This window comes from Oryctolagus cuniculus, chromosome 5 (assembly GCF_051225735.1).
Source record: "Oryctolagus cuniculus isolate XC-2025 breed Fujian yellow rabbit chromosome 5, ASM5122573v1, whole genome shotgun sequence".
Taxonomy (NCBI): domain Eukaryota; kingdom Metazoa; phylum Chordata; class Mammalia; order Lagomorpha; family Leporidae; genus Oryctolagus; species Oryctolagus cuniculus.
The window spans coordinates 13,569,484-13,589,823 of record NC_142871.1 but is presented as its reverse complement, the minus strand read 5'-3'; the positions used below and the strand labels follow the sequence as shown (position 1 = coordinate 13,589,823).

The 20,340-nt window shown below is 42.7% G+C and overlaps 1 protein-coding gene across 13 annotated transcripts in view; it reads right to left on the bottom strand.

Moving 5' to 3' along the window:
* Window positions 1-7,749: 7,749 nt before the first annotated feature.
* Window positions 7,750-20,340, bottom strand: part of IPCEF1 (interaction protein for cytohesin exchange factors 1) — a 210,930-nt gene continuing 198,339 nt past the window's right edge. For all 13 annotated transcript variants that reach the window (XM_089332554.1, XM_089332556.1, XM_089332553.1 and 10 more), the window contains one exon: window positions 7,750-12,996. In XM_089332554.1, coding sequence (XP_089188680.1) covers window positions 12,796-12,996 — 201 coding nt within the window. In that variant the 3' untranslated portion in view covers window positions 7,750-12,795. The remainder of the gene's footprint in view (window positions 12,997-20,340) is intronic.

The window sequence follows — 20,340 nt, the reverse complement described above, 5'->3', positions numbered from 1 at the left end:
CTGGAAGAACCCAAAGCAGTTAGAAGGCATCCACTCCTTTAGATTTATTGTGATTCTCACAGTGTCCTCTGGAAGAAGCAAGACTTCTTGACCCACAGAGCTTAAAGTTGTAGGGATGGGAAAACTCAAATTCCTCAAGTGGATTATTTGGAATGTTGTGAGTTGGGCCAGTACAGCTTCAACTCTTGTGTCCCTAACCTATGGAAGTCAACCTACAGAGGCCATTATATTACATAAGAGCCACTATTTTTAATATATCATATTCTGATTTTAATATATCACAATTCTGAAGAATGGTGCTCCATACTCACAAGGTATCTTCCAGCTGCACCTTCAAGAGAATTCTCCAAGGCTCTTTCAGGCCAGCATGTTCTGAATGGCACAGAATAGAGAAAAACCGCTGGACACCATGGCCATGTGCTCATTACCCTGCTTCCTAGCTGCTTGTCTAACATGATATTTTGTGAGACCCCATGCGTGGATCAAAGATTCTTTGAGTCCTTGAATAGCAGTGTTCACTGAAGTACTGAATGAAGGAAAGGCTAATCCATATGTGAAATACTTGCCAATTATCATCAGAATGAAACATTGCCTTTTTCCAGATGGAAGAGGTCCAATCTAGGCAACTGCTGGGAAAATGTAACACAGTACTCAGACTCTCCATTGGTTTTGTTACAAGTGGCAAAACATTCAGCAGCATTAGTACTTTTGTTTTTAAATTTTATTTAAGGTATACAAATTTCATGCATTTCATATACACAGACTTAGGGACAAAGTGATTCTTCTCACCCTACTCTCCTTCCAGCCCAGACTCCCACTCTTCTTCCTTCTCTCTCTCCTATTCTCATTCTTATTTTTTTACAAAGATCTATTTTCAATTAACTGTATACTCAGAGGATTAACCCTGGGGCTGGCGCTGTGGCGTAGTGGGTGAATCCTCCACCAGAAGTGCCTGCGTCCCAAATGGGCACCAGTTTGAGACCTATTGCTTCACTTTCCATCTTTGTCTCTGCTATGGCCTGGGAAAGCAGAAGATGGCCCAAGTCCTCAGGTCCCTGTACCTGCATGGGAGACCAGGAAGAAGCTCCTGACTTCTGGCTTCGGACTAGCCAAGCTCTGGCCATTGTGGCAATCTGGGAAGTGAAAGCTTGCTCTCTCTCTTTTTCTCTCTCTGCCTCTCTATAACTCTGCCATTCAAATAAATAAATCTTTTAAAAAAATATTAACCTTACACTAAGTAAAGAGTTCAATAGATAGTATGAAGAAAAAAGAAAAAAACACTGTTCCTTAACAGTCAAGGCAGGGCTGTTCAAAATCATCACATCTCAAAGTGTCGCTGTCACTCCTATAGCTTACCTTTTAGGTATTATACTAGTTATCTAATTATTAATAACTCTATTAATTAGGATTTCTTTTTTACTGCTGTGTAGTATTCCATAGTGCATCCAAACCATAATTTCTTTATCCAGTCTTCAGTTGATGGCTATTTAGATTGATTTCATATCTTAACTATTGTGAATTGAGCTTCAATAAGCATGGGGGTATAAATCATACTTTCATAAACTGATTTCTTTTCCTTTGGGTAAATTCACACTAATGGGATGGCTGGGTCATATGGTAGGTCTATATTAAGATTTGAGGTAGTCCCATATGCAGCATTAGTTTAAAAAAAAAAAGATGTATGTATGTATGTATTTAGAAGGCGGTTACAAAGAAAGAGAGAGTATATCTCCCATCTACCCGTTCATTCTCCAAATGTTGGCAACAGTAAGGGCTGGGCCAGGTTAAACAAAAAACCTGGAACTCCGTCCAGGTCTCCCATAAGGGTATAGGAACCCAAGTACTTGGGCCATCTTATGCAGCTTTTCGAGGCACATTATCAGAGAACAGAATCAGAAACAGAGCAGCCAGTACGCTAACTGGCAGCTTCAATATGGGATGCCAGAGTTACAGGCAGCAGCTTAACCCACTTCACTACAACACCTGCCCCAGCAGTAGCTTTTAGCAGTGCTGAGTATGTAAGTGTCTGGGGGCCATGGCCAGCATCCAACTCTGCCAGACCAGCAATCCTACCTGCCTTTGATTATCATGGCAAATAATCCAGCTAGTTTTGGTGCCTTTCAGTGTCTGTTTTCATTCAGTGTCCTTTAATTTCAGTCCACCACAATTTCTCTGGTCATGAGCCCTTTGCACAAGTCCTGGGCTGGTCAGTGATTGAGGCTCTTAGACGTCAATCAATTTATCTTACTGGGTTACCCAATGCTTCTGAAATGGATGCTTTCTGTGGCTATTAACAAACTCTGTAAAGATCAGATGGGCTCACACACTGTTCCCACTCAGGAGTACATCCATAAGCCTCTCCATCAGAACTCCCTGACTTTGATGATTTCTGGGTCATGCCTCTCTCCACACAACCCTGATAAACAGACACATTACCTGGAACTCTTCCTCATGGAAGGTTTTCCACTCATCATTGGCTTTCAGAGGCAGTCACAAATGCGGCCACAGGGTATTAGTAGTCTGTATTACTCAGTTTTGTGTTACTATAGTGAAATACTTGAGGCACTCTACTTATGAAGAAAACAATGTTCACAGATGTGCTAGGGCATGGTGTTGGCATCAGCTCAGTTCTTGGGAGGGCCCTTTTGACTGCATTACCTCATGGCAGATGGCAATAGCAGGGAACCTGTTAGAGTGAGAGAGAACATCTCAAACAGGAAGACAAGGTGAGACCAGGCTCAAGCTTTTATAGCAATGCTGCTGCAAGAGCTAACCACAGTAGCATCAGAATCACCTTGATCCCTTTCGAGAGCATGCCCCCAATTCACCTACAGATGCTCCACTAGGCTCCACTTCTGAAATGCCCCACTTTATTGTGACACATAGCAGAAGCAATCACCATGGGGTGATAGCATAAATATGATAAATTATGCATTGTTTCCATCCCACATAAATCTGAAATGCTCCCATCTTCCTTCACGGGTGATGGAGAAGAATGTGCTTACCTAGCCAAAGCCCACGTGCTTACAACTGTAATCTGTGTTAATAAAAAACCACATCCAACACAACAGCTGTAATTGGAGCTGTTGCTTGGATGAATCTGCAGGAATATGTGTTGGGTGTGGCATTTTATTAACACAGATTATAACTGTAAGTACGTGGGCTTTGGCTATACAGGAGTATATTGTAATTGGTCATGATTCATCTAGATTTGTCAGTAGACAAACTGGTGGGTTGAATAGGATGCATAGGGACCACTATCCTTGCATCTTTAAAGTCTTTAAAGGCAACACCAATCTCTGTCATTCCCTTTAGATGAAACATTAACTTTATTTACATTTTCCCCTGAAGGAGGTGGATTTGAAGATTCTGCTTGGCCTCTCTCTCTATGGTAACTATTACTGGTCAAAGAACTGACATGAGAATTCTTCCACTGCCAGGTATGCTTATTCCAATTATACATTTAGAAACCAGTGAATATATGAAGCATTTATTAGTTGACCTCCACATGCCCCTACCTTAACAAAGGGGCTGTGATATTTTCCAGTTGTTCCCAGAAATCGGGAGCAATTTGGAAGCAATTTGGACCCTGTATCTAATTTCCCTGGAAAAACACACGTATTCCACTTCCCCCTTGTGTGATTTCCCAGGTAAATGGTTATTGGCTCCCTTATGAAAGACTTGGGGAAACACCTGTATCTCATGGTGTTTCTAAGATTTTCCTCATGGGAAATGGCCTCCTCTTAAGTCTTAGGTCTAAAAACAGAACAAGAGATTGTGATTTTTTTTAATATTTATTTTATTTATTTGAAAGACAGAGTTACAGAGAGAGGTGCAAGACAGAGAGAGAGGTCTTCCATCCACTGATTCACTCACCAGATGGCCGCAACAGCAGGAACTGAGCCGATCCGAAGGCAGGAGCCAGGTGCCAGGAGCTTCTTCCAGGTTTCCCACATGGGTGCAGGCACCCAAGAACTTGGGTCATCTTGTACTGCTTTCCTAGGCCATAGCAGAGAGCTGGATTGGAAGTGGAGCAGCCAGGTCTCAAACCAGCGCCCATATGGGATGCTGGCACTTCAGGCCAGTACTTTAACACTGCACCACAGTGCCAGCCCCGTGTGACTTTTGTTGGAAGAACTCTTTCTGCATATCCATTCTTGACCCATTTTGAATATATACATATATACTCATATACGTGTACACACACACACACACACACACACATTGGTTTTCCATACATCTTGTATCTAGGAATATCATATTCTGTTAGCAATCCCCCAAGATCCAAATGGTCACTACTCCAGCTGCAAGCTGCTATTCCATTAATTCTGACCACCTTGCTTATGACTAAGTGCTGCCATCTGACCTCTATCATACCAAGAGTCTGTCACCCCCACTGATGCTAGAGTTCTTTTTCCATCGTAGGCTCTCCTACTTTCAACTTCAATCACACAGGACAGCCCTGTAAGCTTCTCAGTGATGCTAGGAGCACTCTCACCAGTATATTCTTTATTGCATTAATAGTGTCCTCTTGTGGATCCATTAGACACGTATCAGCTCATTTGTTTTTTTTTTTATAATTCATTTTTTATCCCTTTACACCACACCTCCAGGCCTTTAGATCCATTCCTCCACAGTTTGCTCCCACGGTTGTGATCATGGACTGTCACTTTTCCAGGCTTCCTCGGGAGATCATGTCAGTGGCACGCTGTAATCTGTGTTAATAAAAAACCACACCCAACACAACAGCTATAATTGGAGCTGTTGCTTGGTTGAATCTGCAGGAATATGTGTTGGGTGTGGCATTTTATTTATTCTTTATTTATATTTATTTACTTGGGACCTGTGTCCCAAGACTCTTGCCAGGGCATCAACTCCTGTGGCATGAAAAAGGACTGGTGCATTGAAATTGTGTTAATTAGCTTTCCCATATCTAACCTGATGTCCTCTCCTTGTTGTCCTGAATCCAGCCCCTTCAGGACCTGTTCTCCTGCTTTGCTCCCTGGTTCTTGCCAGCCAGTCAGCTGGTTCTGAGTGAGCTGATGTGTAAGTGGTCCCCTCCTTTAACCAACGCAGTCCTTCTCCAGTTGGATTATGCTGAGGTGGCTCTAACGACAGGCTGAGTGAGCAGGAAGGTGAGTAAGGAGAAAGCCTGACAAAGACAAGCATCGTCTTCTAAGACACCTGCCTCGCAGGAAGCCTCTGAATCATTTTTAAGCATAATGGTTTGGAGGCACGAATCTCCCAGAAAGCAGGGCTATGCCTCATAGGCAGGCTCGCAAGTTTCAGGTGAAGCAGGGTTCAAGTTCCTCAAGTGCATTTCTCAGGATGTCCCCATCCCAAAGCAGAGGGTCCTGTTACATCCCTCTGACGGCTCCTGACTTTTGCATTGCAGACTTGCAAAGGCTAGGAATTTAATCTTGTTTGAAGTTCTGTCAATCTTAGTGATTGAGTTTTGCATCTGTTTTTTTTCAATTCTTTCTGCCCTTTAATTACAGAAAATTATTTTATCTTGAAATACTGCTGGGGGGGGGGGGCGGGGCAGCGCTGTGGCGCACTAGGTTAATCCTCTGCCTGCAGGGCTGACATCCCATGTGAGCGCCGGTTCTAGTCCCGGTTGCTCCTCTCCAGTCCAGCTCTCTGCTGTGACCTGGGATAGCAATAGAAGATGGCCCAAGTGCTTGGGCCCCTGCACCCACATGGGAGACTAGGAAGAAGCTCCTAGCTCCTGTCTTCGGATCAGCACAACTCCAGCCATTGAGGCCATTTGGGGAGTGAACCAGCAGATGGAAGACCTTTCTTTCTGTCTCTCTCTCACACTGTCTGTAACTCTACCTGTCAAGTAAATAAATAAAATCTTTAAAAAAAATACTGCCAAGGAGCCTCATTTTCACACTTTGCTTTAAATTGTTCATAGATCTGGGCCTGGTACTGTCTTTTTGCATCAGTTACCAGAACCCCCTCAAACACCAGAGACATTGCACCAGCTGTCTTTGAATGCAGGTATTATGAAACTCTGATCTCAGTGTGGAAATACAGTCTTTTATTACGCCTGTGACCATATGATTTTTTAAATCCAGGAATTCCTTCCTTTTCTCCTCATAAAGACAGAATTAACCTTCTTATAGTAAACATGTCTTGAAAGCAAATTCAAGCCACATGCTATGAGAAAGAACTCCCAAGCATGCAGCTAAAACATGGGAATCCTGGAATTTAAGGGAGATACTGATGGTTCCGGGGACTAAGCAAGCTCACTCTCTGAAATGTGTGTTAATCAGGACAACATCCATGTTGTCATCACTGACCTCTGCAACAAAGGTAAATGAATGGCCAGGGGAAGTTAAGGTTGCAGATTAACTGACTTTAAAATAGATTATCTTGGATTATCCAGGTGGGCCCACCCACTGTCATCCTGAAGGGCTTTAAAGATTAGTCTGAGGAAAATGTGGCTACAAAGGAAAGGCTCAGAAAGATACAGAGTTGCAGATTTGGAAGACCAGAAAGAGTGCCAAGAAGCAGGCAACGTGGGCGCCCTCTTGAGCCCAGAGAAGGTAAGGGAATGGATTCGCTCCAGAGCCTCCAGGAGGAACACAGTCCTGCCAAGACCTCAGTTTTATCTCAGGGGTCCAGCCTCAGACCTCTGACCTGCAGATCCCCAAGATAAATTTGCTTAAACTGATAAATCCAGGTCCTTTTTCCCAGAAGCAAATTAGGAAACTAATACAAGACAGTTCTAGAAAGACTATGCCTTACCTAATTCCCCCCCCCCTTTTTTTGACAGCCAGAGTTAGAGAGAGAGAGAGAGAGAGAGAGAGAGAGAGAGAACTTCCTTTTCCATTGCTTCACCCCCCAAATGGCCACTACGGCCAGCGCTGCACAGATCCGAAGCCAGGAGCCAGGTGCCTCCTCCTGGTCCCCCATGGGAATGCAGGGCCCAAGCACTTGGGCCATCCTCCACTGCACTCCCAGGCCACAGCAAAGAGCTGGACTGGAAGAGGAGCAACCGGGACTAGAACCCGGGGTGCCGGCGCTGCAAGCGGAGGATTAGCCTAGTGAGCCACAGAGCCAGCCATACCTAATCCCTTTGATCTAAAATAAATTTTACTAATTACATGTGGGAACCTAGAAATATTTGGGGGTGATAGGATGGAAAGAAGAGACTGCAGTTCAGCACGTAAGGTCAGAATTGAAGGAGAAAGAAAAAATGAAAACTCTGTGTAGTCAGCAATGAGGGAGAGGTGAATCACAGCCAAATGCAGGCTAACTTCCTCTGATCAGTGGATTCAAAAGAAAGAATTTATTTCAATATTCTCTGTTTGATTGTCACATAAATGTGTTACATATTTTTAAGGAAATTTATATTCCATAGCATATAACTTTTATAATATGCAAACATTAAAAATTTTTCAAACTAGATGTAGGTGCCTAGGAGTGGTAAGAAGTAATATAATGCCAAAATCAAATTTTTGAACCAATAGCAATTTTTGAAAAATATATATATTATCTTACAAAAAAAAAAAACTGCAAACAGAACCATCAGAGAAGGCCACCGCAGCTATAGTTGAAACAGATTTCTCAATGTAATTAGATCTTTTATTTTAACATTGAGTCTAGAAGCCATTTTCCTTCTAACTCCACCAGAGGGCACTGTAACCTTTGGAGAAGATCAAAGAGCAGCCACTAAGTCCCAGAGAATTTTTCTTTTGAGGAAGCCAGAGCACAACACAGAAAATGAACACCAGAAATGCATTTCAATTTTTTTCCATGTCATTTTACTAGATACGTTTTCTCTTATTTCCATCTTACAGGTCAACCTTGAAAACAAAAAGCAGGAGAAACCAGCCATGCCTCTTTTCTCAGTTTAGTCAAAAGGACAAGGTGACAAAGAACAAAAAGTACAATTAAATTTCAGGTATCATTTTCACATTAACATCTTGCCCCAAACACCATGCAGTGCTAGAAGTCACATCCCCGACATGCAAGAACACGGTGACCAGAAGGCCTGGGTTTCAGTGGGGGATATAAAATGTCCCTATGGGTCATGCTCCCCCTTCAGACTAAAGGTAAAGAGAGATCTACACAGAGCAGTTACCTCTTCTCACAACAGGAGAGAGATTAAAGCAATTTTTTAAATGCAGACTCCATTTTTTAATGTTTTCTATGGTATGATGGGAAAGAGTTGAGAAGTACAGAAGAAGCAAAAGTAAAAATGAAATAAAATAGCTTCCTGTGTCTGCACACTGAGAAACACACAGCAGCTCGACACCTCACCATGGAGAAGGGCGGCTTCCCCTTTCCGTCAGGGGTAGATTACGTACCGCGACTCCCAGTCCATTTCAGGTAGGGTGAAAGGCGGAGTTAGACTGGTGAAAATCCAGTTCCCCAGACCTTTGATTAGTAATGATGTATTTCAAAACCTAGCAAGGCCACCACCTCCCATGCCTGAGACTCGGTTTCTCTTGGGAGATAAGTATACAAAATAGTGGAAGGGAAATAAATTGGCAACTCCCAATCAGATACCGTATTCTATTAGACTAAAGAAGAGACACTTTCTAGAACTTTGTTTGCATATAATAGCTTTTCAATATAAAGTGACTTTGGGACAGGAACACTGTGTACCTAAACTACTTACTAAATCATCTGTGTGGCTGTAACAAAATATCATCTTTCTTACAAAGAGGTATGTGTCCGTGAATCTAAATATGGCTCGAATTTGTGCAGTACCTCTCCTCAAAAGACTTAAAAGTATTTTTCCTTTATTTTATTTACCTTAATGGCATTGTGATGTGAAAGCTACATTATGAAATTATAATTACACAAGAAGTAAAGTAAGGATGGTTAAGGGACTAATCCCCAATCACAAATTGAGTCTGCAATTAGCCCCTGACAAGACTTTAAATGGCAAACAAAACGAGCATCGCACTCTTCAAGTCTTTAACCATACCTCTTCCCACAGGATCTCACAGCACCACAAACAAGTGTAATCTACAGCGGAAAGACAGGACCATCTAGTGACTGGGTCAGACCACACTGCAGACAGTGCAGCAGCAGATCACAGCAGAGGGCAAACAGGTCCTTCAGGGCTCAAATGGAAAATTTAGCAAAAAGCCACCACAACCAGCCCAGTGAGATGCAGCCCATGCCCCACATCACAGGCATTGTTCCCTGAGGGGCTCTACTACAACAGGCATTTTCAAAGTATCAGGGAAGGGAGTGCTGAGAGACCTGGGATCAAGCTAGAGTTCTGGCTTCACCATTCGGGGCTCCAGCCCAGGCATTTCACTGCACTGATAATCCACAGTCATGCTGCATGGACCATTGGGTGGGCAGGAGAAGTAGGGGTTGAGGGGAGGGAGGAGGGGAGAAGGTTGTGGCTGGAACACACCAATTTGCAAACCATAAGAGCTCTGTAAAAAGGCATGGGCTTCACACTGAACTCTGAGTACAAACACATTCTCTGTCTTAGGCGTCCTCCGCATCATATGCTGTATGATTCTTTCCAGTACTTTCATCTTATTCTATTCGAGCTGTTGTGGCAGAGCTATGAGTTCCTTAAGGTCACAAATGCCCTTCAAATGCAAGACTGACAATCGGACTCAGCATGTGTTTGCCACGTGCCAACCAGTCAGGAGGAGTCTGTTATATAAGGCTCCAGTCTAGACTACAGGTTGCCGATAGAGAGTTGTGCTCCCCACAACCCCAAAATGGAGCCCTCTGCAGACCTTAATCCTTACCAGGTTACATGGGTCTGAACCGACATGGAGAGTCTCCAGCCCCTCACACATCCAGTGGCCATAGGAGTCACCTCAGGCCCCACCAAACTATCTAAAATCCATTTCAGAGAGGACTCACTCCCCAGCAATAAACAGAAAGTAATACAGTTCTCCCAATATCACTTGGACCAGAAAAGCAATCCAAGGCCCAGAGAGAAGTTACCAGGGTTGCCCCTGCATAAGTGTCGTGGAAAGTGTCCCCCTCTGTTTCACTTACTCTGCCCTGGCCCCTACCTCCCTTTAGTGGCTAGAGCGGAGAGTGGGCATCATGGAAGCAGCCCCTTATTTCCTAGTTCAGAGTAAAAGCATTTATAGAGGTAAAAACACTCATGAAGGGTTGATTTTGGTCCAGAAGGGCAGGGTGAAAAATCAGGCAGTTCCCTCCAGCTTTCATCACAGGAGGTTCCGCTAAGTCAGCTTTAACCAAGAAAATAGAAATTCTAGGCCAATCTCCCTGAAGCGACCTTGAAAAATGACTTTAAGTCTTGGTTAAGTGATCTCATGGAGATATTTTGCTTTTAAGTCTGAATGGTACTCAAGGAGATCCCACTTAAAGATCAGTTAATACAAGGGCTTGGAAACGTTCATGGAAGATGGAATCAAGAGACAATGCACGTTTTCCTTGAACTTTTGGAGACCTGTCCTTTGCAACAAGGAAAAGCCAAAGCATTTCAAGGTTTTGCCAAACATGGTCAAAAACTTTTGGAGCTCTTCCATTTAGGAAAAAGCTCTGGAAGTTTATCGGATGTGCAAACCAAAGTGCAAACCAAATCAAAAGGCTGGAAGAACACTTTATGCTGTACTGGGGATACTCTGAATTATTATTTTGCTGGCCTTAGCACCTTGCTGATATGGTGAATCCCAAACCAATAACCTGCCAGTCACAGAAAGAATCCATGGTCTTTTCCAGAGTAAAGAGGCTAAAGAAATGGCCTCTCAAACTGGAAGCATCAAGCAGAGGATCTGAACAGCCACCTCTCCCAGGCACTGACCACAGCTTCACCTGGGGTCAGAGCTCCCCTTCTCCATGCCCACTTGGTAGAGAAAGGAGGGCCTAACCACCTGCTGGGACTCACTGGTCATGGTGCCTCTTAGCTTGGAGAAGCTTCAAATACTACACCTTGTTTTCTTCATTCTTCTCACTGAGGTTGATTTGTTTACAAAGTAGGGGAAAAAAACTTCTGAGTAAAGCTTGGGGAAATATTCAACAACTATTTCCATTGAGTTTGCAGACACAGTTTAGGTGGTTATTTCCATCCAACTGTCAAGTCACACTTAGACTACAACATGAAATGTGTTATGCCAACAGTTTGCTAGGACAGGGAGGGCCCAAATGACTCCTTGGCGGATCACGCTTATTCTCATGGTGAGAAGTTCAAGCAGATAAACTTGTTTTGGTATAAATAAATTTTGAAGTTCAAAGTTCTTTCATATAGGTATTTTCCATAGTTTTTTAAAGACCCCTTATATTCATGGTGATTAAAAGACTTTCACATTTTTTCTTTATGGGCTTTCTTGAAAAGTGACTGCAAAATTTTCTATCTGTCCTTTAGTCAAAAGATTACACTATTTGTGTTTTATTTGGTAGAGGTTTGTGGGCCATAAGTGGCACAAAGTGTAAAGCTTATTAAAAAGAAATAATAACGTATGATGGAAGTCTTTTTCTGGTTAAGATCAGTGCTTAAAATAGACAGAGAAACCTACGAGCTGGAGGGTGTGGGGAATGGAGTGAGAGCGAGAGAACTGAAGTTCAATCCATGCCCGCATATTTTTCCTACAAGATTTCCTGAGCATTCCTCATACATTATAGTGCAACATATTAACTCCAGTGAATCACCAGTATTCTTATTTTTCTCAAGCAAAAAGTATATACTTTAAGAATATATGCGAGCAAAACATACAATAGTATATCATCTTTTTAAAACACTAGTAATTTTAACTTCTATAAATATATTTAAATAACAAACATATTATAGCTATTCACATAGCACACAAAGTAATGCACAAACATACAAAAATAAAACAATTGTGATTTTAACTCTTGTTGATTTTGTTGTTCTTTGTGTGTGTGTGTGTGTGTGTTCTGTCTGAGGTTTGTTTGCTTGTTGATTTGTTGAGTGAGGATATTAAAATTTCAGACATCATAATCATCTTGTCAATACTGATCCACAGAAAACTAGATATAAATTCATATTGTGTGAAGGTGCCACAACCAAGGACAAAAGCAGCAAACATTCCTTTCTGGGCTTATTACTCTGTCCTATAGTTGCTTAGAGGAGAGAGGAAGGAGCATAGGTCTCCAACCATAATGAGACAGTTTCCTCTCACAGTTGCAAGAAAAAGAAACATTAATCAGATCCTTCAACGTGGGTGTGAAAATATCAAGCCGTCCTCTGAGTGAGTGGAATGTAGAACACACCCCCTTGTTGGGCTTTCCTGTGCTCTATGAAGTATTTCCCAACAAGTGGAAAAGGCACCACACCATTCTGCACCAAAGGCAAGACGATTTAGTCCACAACATCACATCTGTCCTACCCCAATTGCTGCTGAAGGAAGTTTTCCTCCACTCAGAACATGATTCATAGAACTCAGCTACCCAACCAGGTAGAAAGTGCACATTCTTCTTTTTGGAAAACAGAACATTTCTATGAATAAGAACCTTATTAAAATCTGATCTTTTGTCCATAGAATGCTGTAATTCTTTTGAGAGCAAGGAACAAAAGATAAATTTCTCATACTCCACCCAGAACCTCGCATCCTTGTGAGCTTCCAATAGGAACACACAGCTGGGAACACACTGTTCAAGTGAAATTAGTCATTGTGTCCTCGATGGTGTGTGATAAATGCAATGAGAAGACTGCTGTCTTTGGTGATGTTTTTCATCTACATTGCATCTTCAGAGGGGAAGCTGATGTTTGAGGAACTGGGTTTCAGTTTTCCTTTTAAGGAAAGACCTAAGTTCTTGCAACCTCTTGAAGAATTGCCTTGGTAAAGTGAGAGATGAGACAATCCTGGCGTGTCCTCAAATAGAATTTTCAACACAGCCAGAAGGTGACTTCCTGAGTTCCAGGGGGTCACCCTCGGGGACAGGTGCAGCCCGCTGCTGCTGGTAGATGTCCTGGATCAGCAGGGTATTCATGACTTTCCACTCTCTATATTTCCTTGCTGTCAGCTTCGGATCATCCAGCAACTGGTTAATCATGGCCAGGTCATGTTCTTTACACTGTGCAAGTAGGAAAAAAACGGAAGATGGTATGTTGTGAGTGTCTTAGTTTCAATAAAACATGTTTGTCAACACTTTCACATGTACATTCATGAAATAATTATCAAAGCATTTTTACACATTAATATTCTAAGCCATACACTCAGCCTAAAGAAATATGTCAGGACATCCATTTACATATGCTAACCACAAAGATGTTTAATATCCTCCCCAAGAGGAAGCAGAAGAACTAGGCATACAGCCAAGGTTTTCTTTGCTGCTCTCCCTGATAAATCCATTATTCCACATCAGAGTGAAGATTCTGTCTTGGAGTTAGCACTATCTCTCCTGGAACTTATAACTGAATTGACTATGCAAACTTCACTAAGTAAAACCAGGACATAATGCTTTATGTAAGACATGAACTTACACAAAATATATCTTATTATTTTTATTAAATTATTTTAACATTAATAAATCATATTTAATTACTATACATAGAAGAAATAAATAGGTTATCTTCGTATTTTAAAAAAGAGCCTACTAATCTCCCATCAAAATAGCAATGTATGGGGCCAGTGCTGTGGCGTAGCACGTAAAGCTGCTGCCTGCAGTGCCAGGATCCCACATGGGTGCCGGTTTGAGTCCCGACTGCTCCACTCCTCCAGCTCTCTGCTGTGGCCTGGGAAAGAAGTAGAAGATGGTCCAAGTCCTTATGCCCCTGCACCATGTGGGAGACCCAGAGGAAGCTCCTGGCTCCTGGCTTCAGATCAGCACAGCTCCGGCCGTTGTGGCCAACTGGGGGGTGAACCAGTGGATGGAAGACCTCTCTCTCTCTCTCTCTCTCTCTCTCTCTCTGCCTCTCCTTCTCCCTGTGTGTAACTGTGACTTTCAAATAAATATATAAATCTTTTAAAAAAAAAAAGCATGTATGCTAATAATGCTAATAGTGTAAACAATCTATGTGTGTAATGTTACCCTGCCTCTGGATTCAATGACACCCATTTTTGAAATGAATGGCTCAGTTTTGTTTTCTGTACTCAAGGAGTGGGGTAAAAATTAAGACACACCATCCTCCGCACTAAAGAAAAAAAAAAGAAAAAAAAACACTCAGCCCCAACAACTTTATCTCAAACCCATTACTGTTTTTCCATCCCTATGCCTATAGTCTTAAATTTGTACATACAGTCCAACACCTCACACTGATCCATTGCTGTACCTCCCAAGTAAGGTCTCCACTATGTCTCCCCACTTTTTTTAAAAGATTTTATTTATTTATTTTGAAAGGTAGAGTTACAGACAGTGAGAGAGAGAGACAGAGAGAAAGGTCTTCCATCCATTGATTCACTCCCCAGGTGGCCACCACGGCCGGAGCTGCACCAATCCAAAGCCAGGAGCCAGGTGCTTCCTCCCTGTCTCCCACTTGGGTGCAGGGGCCCAAGGATTTGGGCCATCCTCTACTGCTTTCCCAGGCCACTGCAGAGATCTGCACTAGAAGAGGGGCAGCCAGGACTAGAACCAGTGTCCATATGGGATACCAGCACCGCAGGCAGAGGATTAACCTACTGTGCCATGGCGCCGGCCCCTCCCCACTTTAAACCATCCAACACCTAAATGCTGGGTCCTCTCATGATTCCCCTTTTAAAAAAAGATTTTTATTTATTTGAAAAGCAGAGAGAGAATTTCCCTCCACTGGTTCACTCCCCAAATGGCCCCAATGACCAGGGCTGTTCCAGGCCAAAGTCAGGAGCTTGGAGCTTCTTCTAGGTCTCCCATGTGAGTGCAGGGGTCCAAGCACTTGGGCCATCCTCTGCTGTTTTTCCAGGAGTATTATCAGAGAGCTGGATCAGAAATGGAGCAGCTGGGTCTCAAACCAGCACCCATATGGGATGTCAGCATAGCGTAGCCCACTACGACACAATGTCAGTCCCTTACGATTCCTCTTAGTGTCCAAAGTTCCTCACAGACTTTCAGCTACACTTCCTTCTTACTCTCCAGTCTAATAGTATGAGAGTACTTTTCTCATCTCCACAAGTCTACTTCCATGACACAAGACTACTCCACAAATCTTTACTTAATATATGCTAAATTGATCTTCTGTATATAAAGATAATTGAACATTAATCTTGATGTGAATGGAAGGGGAGAGGGAGTGGGAGAGGGGAGCGTTGTGGGTGGGAGGGAAGTTATGGGGGGGGAGCTATTGTAATCCATAAGCTGTACTTTGGAAATTTATGTTCATTAAATAAAATATAAAAAAAGACTACTCCACAAAAGCTCATGGAAAATGGAATTAAAAAATAAAAAATTTTGGTGAAAAGGGCTTTGAAATCTATGCATACAAGAGATCTTCAAAAGGTTCATGAAAATGAATAGTAAGAAAAACTATGCATAAAATTGAAAATCTGTTTGTACAAAGATAACTTATCTTTTAATTTCATTTTCCATGATCTTGTTGAAGTTACCTTAACTGTACCACACAAAGAACCTTCCTCACCTTTCTTCATCTGATGAACTCCAATATCTAGAGTGTCTTTCACACAGAACACTTTCCAATCAGTTATTCAATTTTTAACATATAAATTTATACTCTGCTCAGGCATCATGTTCTCCAGAAAAATCTTCATTGAACCCCCAAACTGGACTGAGAAACTGTTTAATTTTGTATTCTCATAACTTCCAAGGCTTAGAGCCCTCTTAGAACTACAGCGACACATTTCTTTTGATGCTTATTAATCCTCTATGTTACCTTGTTTAAAGTTTACAGGAGGTGACAGGAGAAGTATTTTCTATCCTGTATTCCCTGACCGAACACAGTGCCAGCACCACGCTCATATTCACTGCATGTTTACCTTTGCACCAGTTCCTCTGCCTACCCCAAAGACAGCATGCATGCAGCAAAACCATCACACATTCACTTGTCTTTCTTCGAATTCAAACCACTGCCAGTGGACTTTCACTCCCATCCAGTACCCAAAACTTTACAACCCCTTCTCTCTCCAAAGACCGCTTCAAAGGTTCTCATCTCAAACCTTTGCCCCCATCCACACCTGCAGCTGATGACCTTGCTCTATTCTTTGAGGAAATAGAAACAATCAGAGTATCCCAAAGTTCCTTGCCCACCACCTACCTCTGCACGAATATTTGCTGCCCTCACTCCAGTACAGGCACATGGAATGTCTGCACTCCTAACCACGCCAACCTTCTCTCGGCCCTATCTATAGTCAGGACCTCAGTCAGGTCATGTAGTCTCCCCGACTCTCTGTCATGTATAGACAGTCCCAAATTCATACCTTCCCTATTTCTCTCCTGGAATCTAAAGCTTGTCTAAAGTTTCCCCTAGCAGCTCCATTTGGATACTTAAGAAGCATCTCCAGTATAAAGTGCCCAAAACTTGGTTCCTTGTATTCTACCCAGCCAGCTCCTGCTCCTACCCTTGTCTTCTGCAAAGCAAACACGGTAACTCCATCCTTCCAATTGCTCAGGGAAAATATTGGCGTCATCCTTCACTCCTCTCACACTGAATCCACCAGCAAATCTTGGCAGTTCTACCTTCCAAATATATCAAACAGCTCCATGTGTCTGTTCAGAAGGTTCCAAAGGCTTCCTAAGTCACTGCTGGTAGAACTCAAGGTGTCTGCAGGGTTGAGAAGTCCCAACCCTGTGACTTTTCATTGCCTCCCTGGCCCACTGTGGCCCCCTGCACCCCATCCCCTGTCACACTCCAACCACACTGTCTTGCTCTTCACTCATTAAACAAACTAGCCACACTCCTAAAGCGTTTGAATGTTTATTCCTTTTGCCTGGAGAATTCTGCCTCTGATAAACTCAACACTCACTTTAAATTTTTTCAGACTTTACACAAATTCCATCTTTTAAAGAGACCTTTCATGTCTTTCCTAATTAAAAATCAATTCTCCCACATTCCCTATCCCTCTTTTCTATTCTCTTTGAAATATATCACCATTTATCATATTATATAAATTGTAATAATTAATTTTATTTATTTCCATAATGAAATGTTAGTTTTAAGAAAGTAGGTGTTTTTGTGTGATATGCTGTATCCCAAAATACCCAAAAGAATGACTGACACATGGTGAACTTTCATTGAATACTTGCTGAAAAAATATATTAAATAATTAATGAGTGAATGAACTAATTATCCATTTGGGTTTTTCTCATTTGCATCATAAAACTTATTTAGAGTCTGAGTAGATTTCTTACATAAAAATAATAAATTTTATAGGCATAGAAAGGTATAGATGCAGAGAGAGAGAGAGAGAGAGAGAGAGAGAGAGAGAGAGAGAAAGGGGAAAGTGAAGCAGCATTTCAGCCAGAAATGATTTTTAAAGATATTGGAATTAGAAAGTAACCAGCCGGCGCCGCGGCTCACTAGGCTAATCCTCCACCTTGCGGTGCCGGCACACCGGGTTCTAGTCCTGGTCGGGGCGCCGGATTCTGTCCCGGTTGCCCCTCTTCCAGGCCAGCTCTCTGCTGTGGCCAGGGAGTACAGTGGAGGATGGCCCAAGTACTTGGGCCCTGCACCCCATGGGAGACCAGGATAAATACCTGGCTCCTGCCATCGGATCAGCGCGGTGCGCCGGCCACAGCAGCCATTGGAGGGTGAACCAATGGCAAAGGAAGACCTTTCTCTCTGTCTCTCTCTCTCACTGTCCACTCTGCCTGTCAAAAAAAAAAAAAAACAAAAAAAAAGTAACCAAACTGGCATAACAAGCAAGCAGACCAAGACCCATTAAATTGAGGAAAGGAAAGTTAAATGAGTAACTGGGGGGGGGGGGGGGATTGTTTGTAGAAAGTCACCTAGGGACAAGAAAGTTCTATTTCTTCTTTCTGAGCTCTGTCTACACTAAGAAAAAAATTTTCAACAGACAAATAATAAGCCTTCATCCTCTGATATCACCATAGTGCTTTTAATTTGAAATAATTTCAGGAACCTCATTTTTGTTCAAAAGAAATTAGACATCTGTTTTAGAGGGAGATTCAAGTATCTTATTGAAAACCCTAAGTGATATTTTTAAAGATTAACAAAAATTTTGGAAATTGCCTATAAAAAGACAAAAATGAATTAACTACCCTTGTAAATCTCATGAAATATTTTGAAGGAATGATTTCTGCAACTTTGACCATGAGGTCAACACTTCTCATTTATGGCACTAAACAATTCAAATTTGTTACCATGTGGCTGAAATCTATGTTAGTTCTTTAATAGAAAAAACAACTGTAGATAACACAGAGGAAGGAAGTTAACAAGACCATCTTAGCTCCTTCCTAAACCAAGCACCCTGGGGGTCAGAGCAAGATGCAATGGCCCTGCTTCTCCTGGATGGCTGTGAACTACTTTGAACTACTTTGACAGCATCTGCCTCACTCTGGCAGGTAAGCAAGGTTTGCAGGATTTCCAAAATTATTGTGAAAGGCATAATGCAGCAATTTTTACTGCAAATATTCACAACATTGCTTGACTCGATACCTAAGAATTAGAAACGTGATACAGGGAAGGGAGGCTTCCTCTTCTCTGACATAGACCAGAGTAACACAGGGAGAGTCTCATTCAGACCTGCTAATCATTCCCCTAATCACTCATTTTGAAATCTAGACAGGCTTAGCCAAAGTCAATAAATGCCAAACCTTCAGAAATTTCGGAAGATCGATATACAGTGTCTGACGGGATACTTTGTCAATGTTCTTGAAGTTCCCCAAAGAGCATTCATTAGACTACAGTCACAGTCTGGGGATTTTTGTTTATTTAGGAAATCTTCCTATCACTAACATAAACCTTTTTCTTAAAACAGTCTCCTTATGTACGTATGGAACTCTGCTGTCCTTGAATGTCTACACTCCAGATTGAAGTTTTCTTGTTTTAAAAAGTAAACATGCTTGCTGCAAGGAAACAGAGACAAAAGTGCACAAATAGGAAGGTTTGCACTTTTTTTTTTTTTTGACAGGCAGAGTGGACAGTGAGAGAGAGAGAGACAGAGAGAAAGGTCTTCCTTTTCCGTTGGTTCACCCCCCTATGGCCACTGCGGCTGGCGCGCTGCGGCCGGTGCACCGCGCTGATCCAAAGCCAGGAGCCAGGTGCTTCTCCTGGTCTCCCATGTGGGTGCAGGGCCCAACGACTTAGACCATCTTCCACTGCCTTCCCGGGCCACAGCAGAGAGCTGGACTGGAAGAAGAGCAACCGGGACAGAATCCGGCGCCCCAACCAGGACTAGAACCTGGGGTGCCGGCACCACAGGTGGAGGATTAGCCTATTGAGCCATGGTGCTGGCCGGTTTGCACTTTCTACACAAAACAAACACACCTATGGGGGCAATACTGAGGCCACAAAGGACCCTTAGCCAGCAATTCAGGGGCTCCATGTGTGCCCCTCCCATTCCTATCATATCCTGTTCCTCAATGGAACTAACTGCTATCCTGAGTGCTTTGAATTTGAAAACCAGTAAGAAGTAAATCATCATCTTTTGACAGGAATCAACATGCAAGAGTCAAATCATCTTCTGCCACTGAAGAGGCTGATGGGCTTTGTTTTGTTTTGTTTTGTTTTCCAGCAAAGCCAACTCTCACATCCTATGATGCCACTTCCTGAGGTTAGTAGGACCACATGGCGTGGGTTCCCTGTCATCAGCCCCCTACACTACACATTTGTGAGGCCTCCAGGGTCCTTGGAAAGGACTGCCTTCCACAAATGTCCACAGAGCAGTTCTTCAGCGGGGTGTAGAAGCTGGCCCCTGAGATGGCCCTCAACATTCCTTGCTTCCGTTTGTCATCGCCTCCCTGAGTATAAACTGACCAGTAACTTGCTTTCACTGAATAGAAGATTGCAAAAGAAACATGATGTCACCACTATGATTGTGTTATAACCCAGCTTGCTTACGGCTCTCCCTGTCTGGCTCACACAGAGGGAAGCCAGCTCCCAAATGGTGAGCGGTCCTATGAAGAAGCCGGCATAACAAGGAACTGGGGGTAGCCTCCAGACAATAGCTGGTGAGCAATTTGAGACCCTCAACCCAACAAGACCAAGGAACTGAATCCTGCCAACAACACATGTGAGAACTTGAAAGCCGGTGTCCCCAGGGAGGGATGAATGCAGCCCCAGGGGACAGCTTATCACAACTTTGTGAGAGACCTGGGCAAAGGCATGCCCAGATTCCTGATCCACAGAAACTCTGGAATGATAAATACTAACTGTTTGAAATTGTTAGGTTCAGAAGTAATTTGTTACCTAACACTAAATAACTACTATACTACATTGCCCAATGAAGTCCACTTAACAATCCTGGTGCCCATAGAATAGTGTTTGCTCCTTAGTAAGGTTCAGGAAATATCTGTTCAGTGAAATGTATC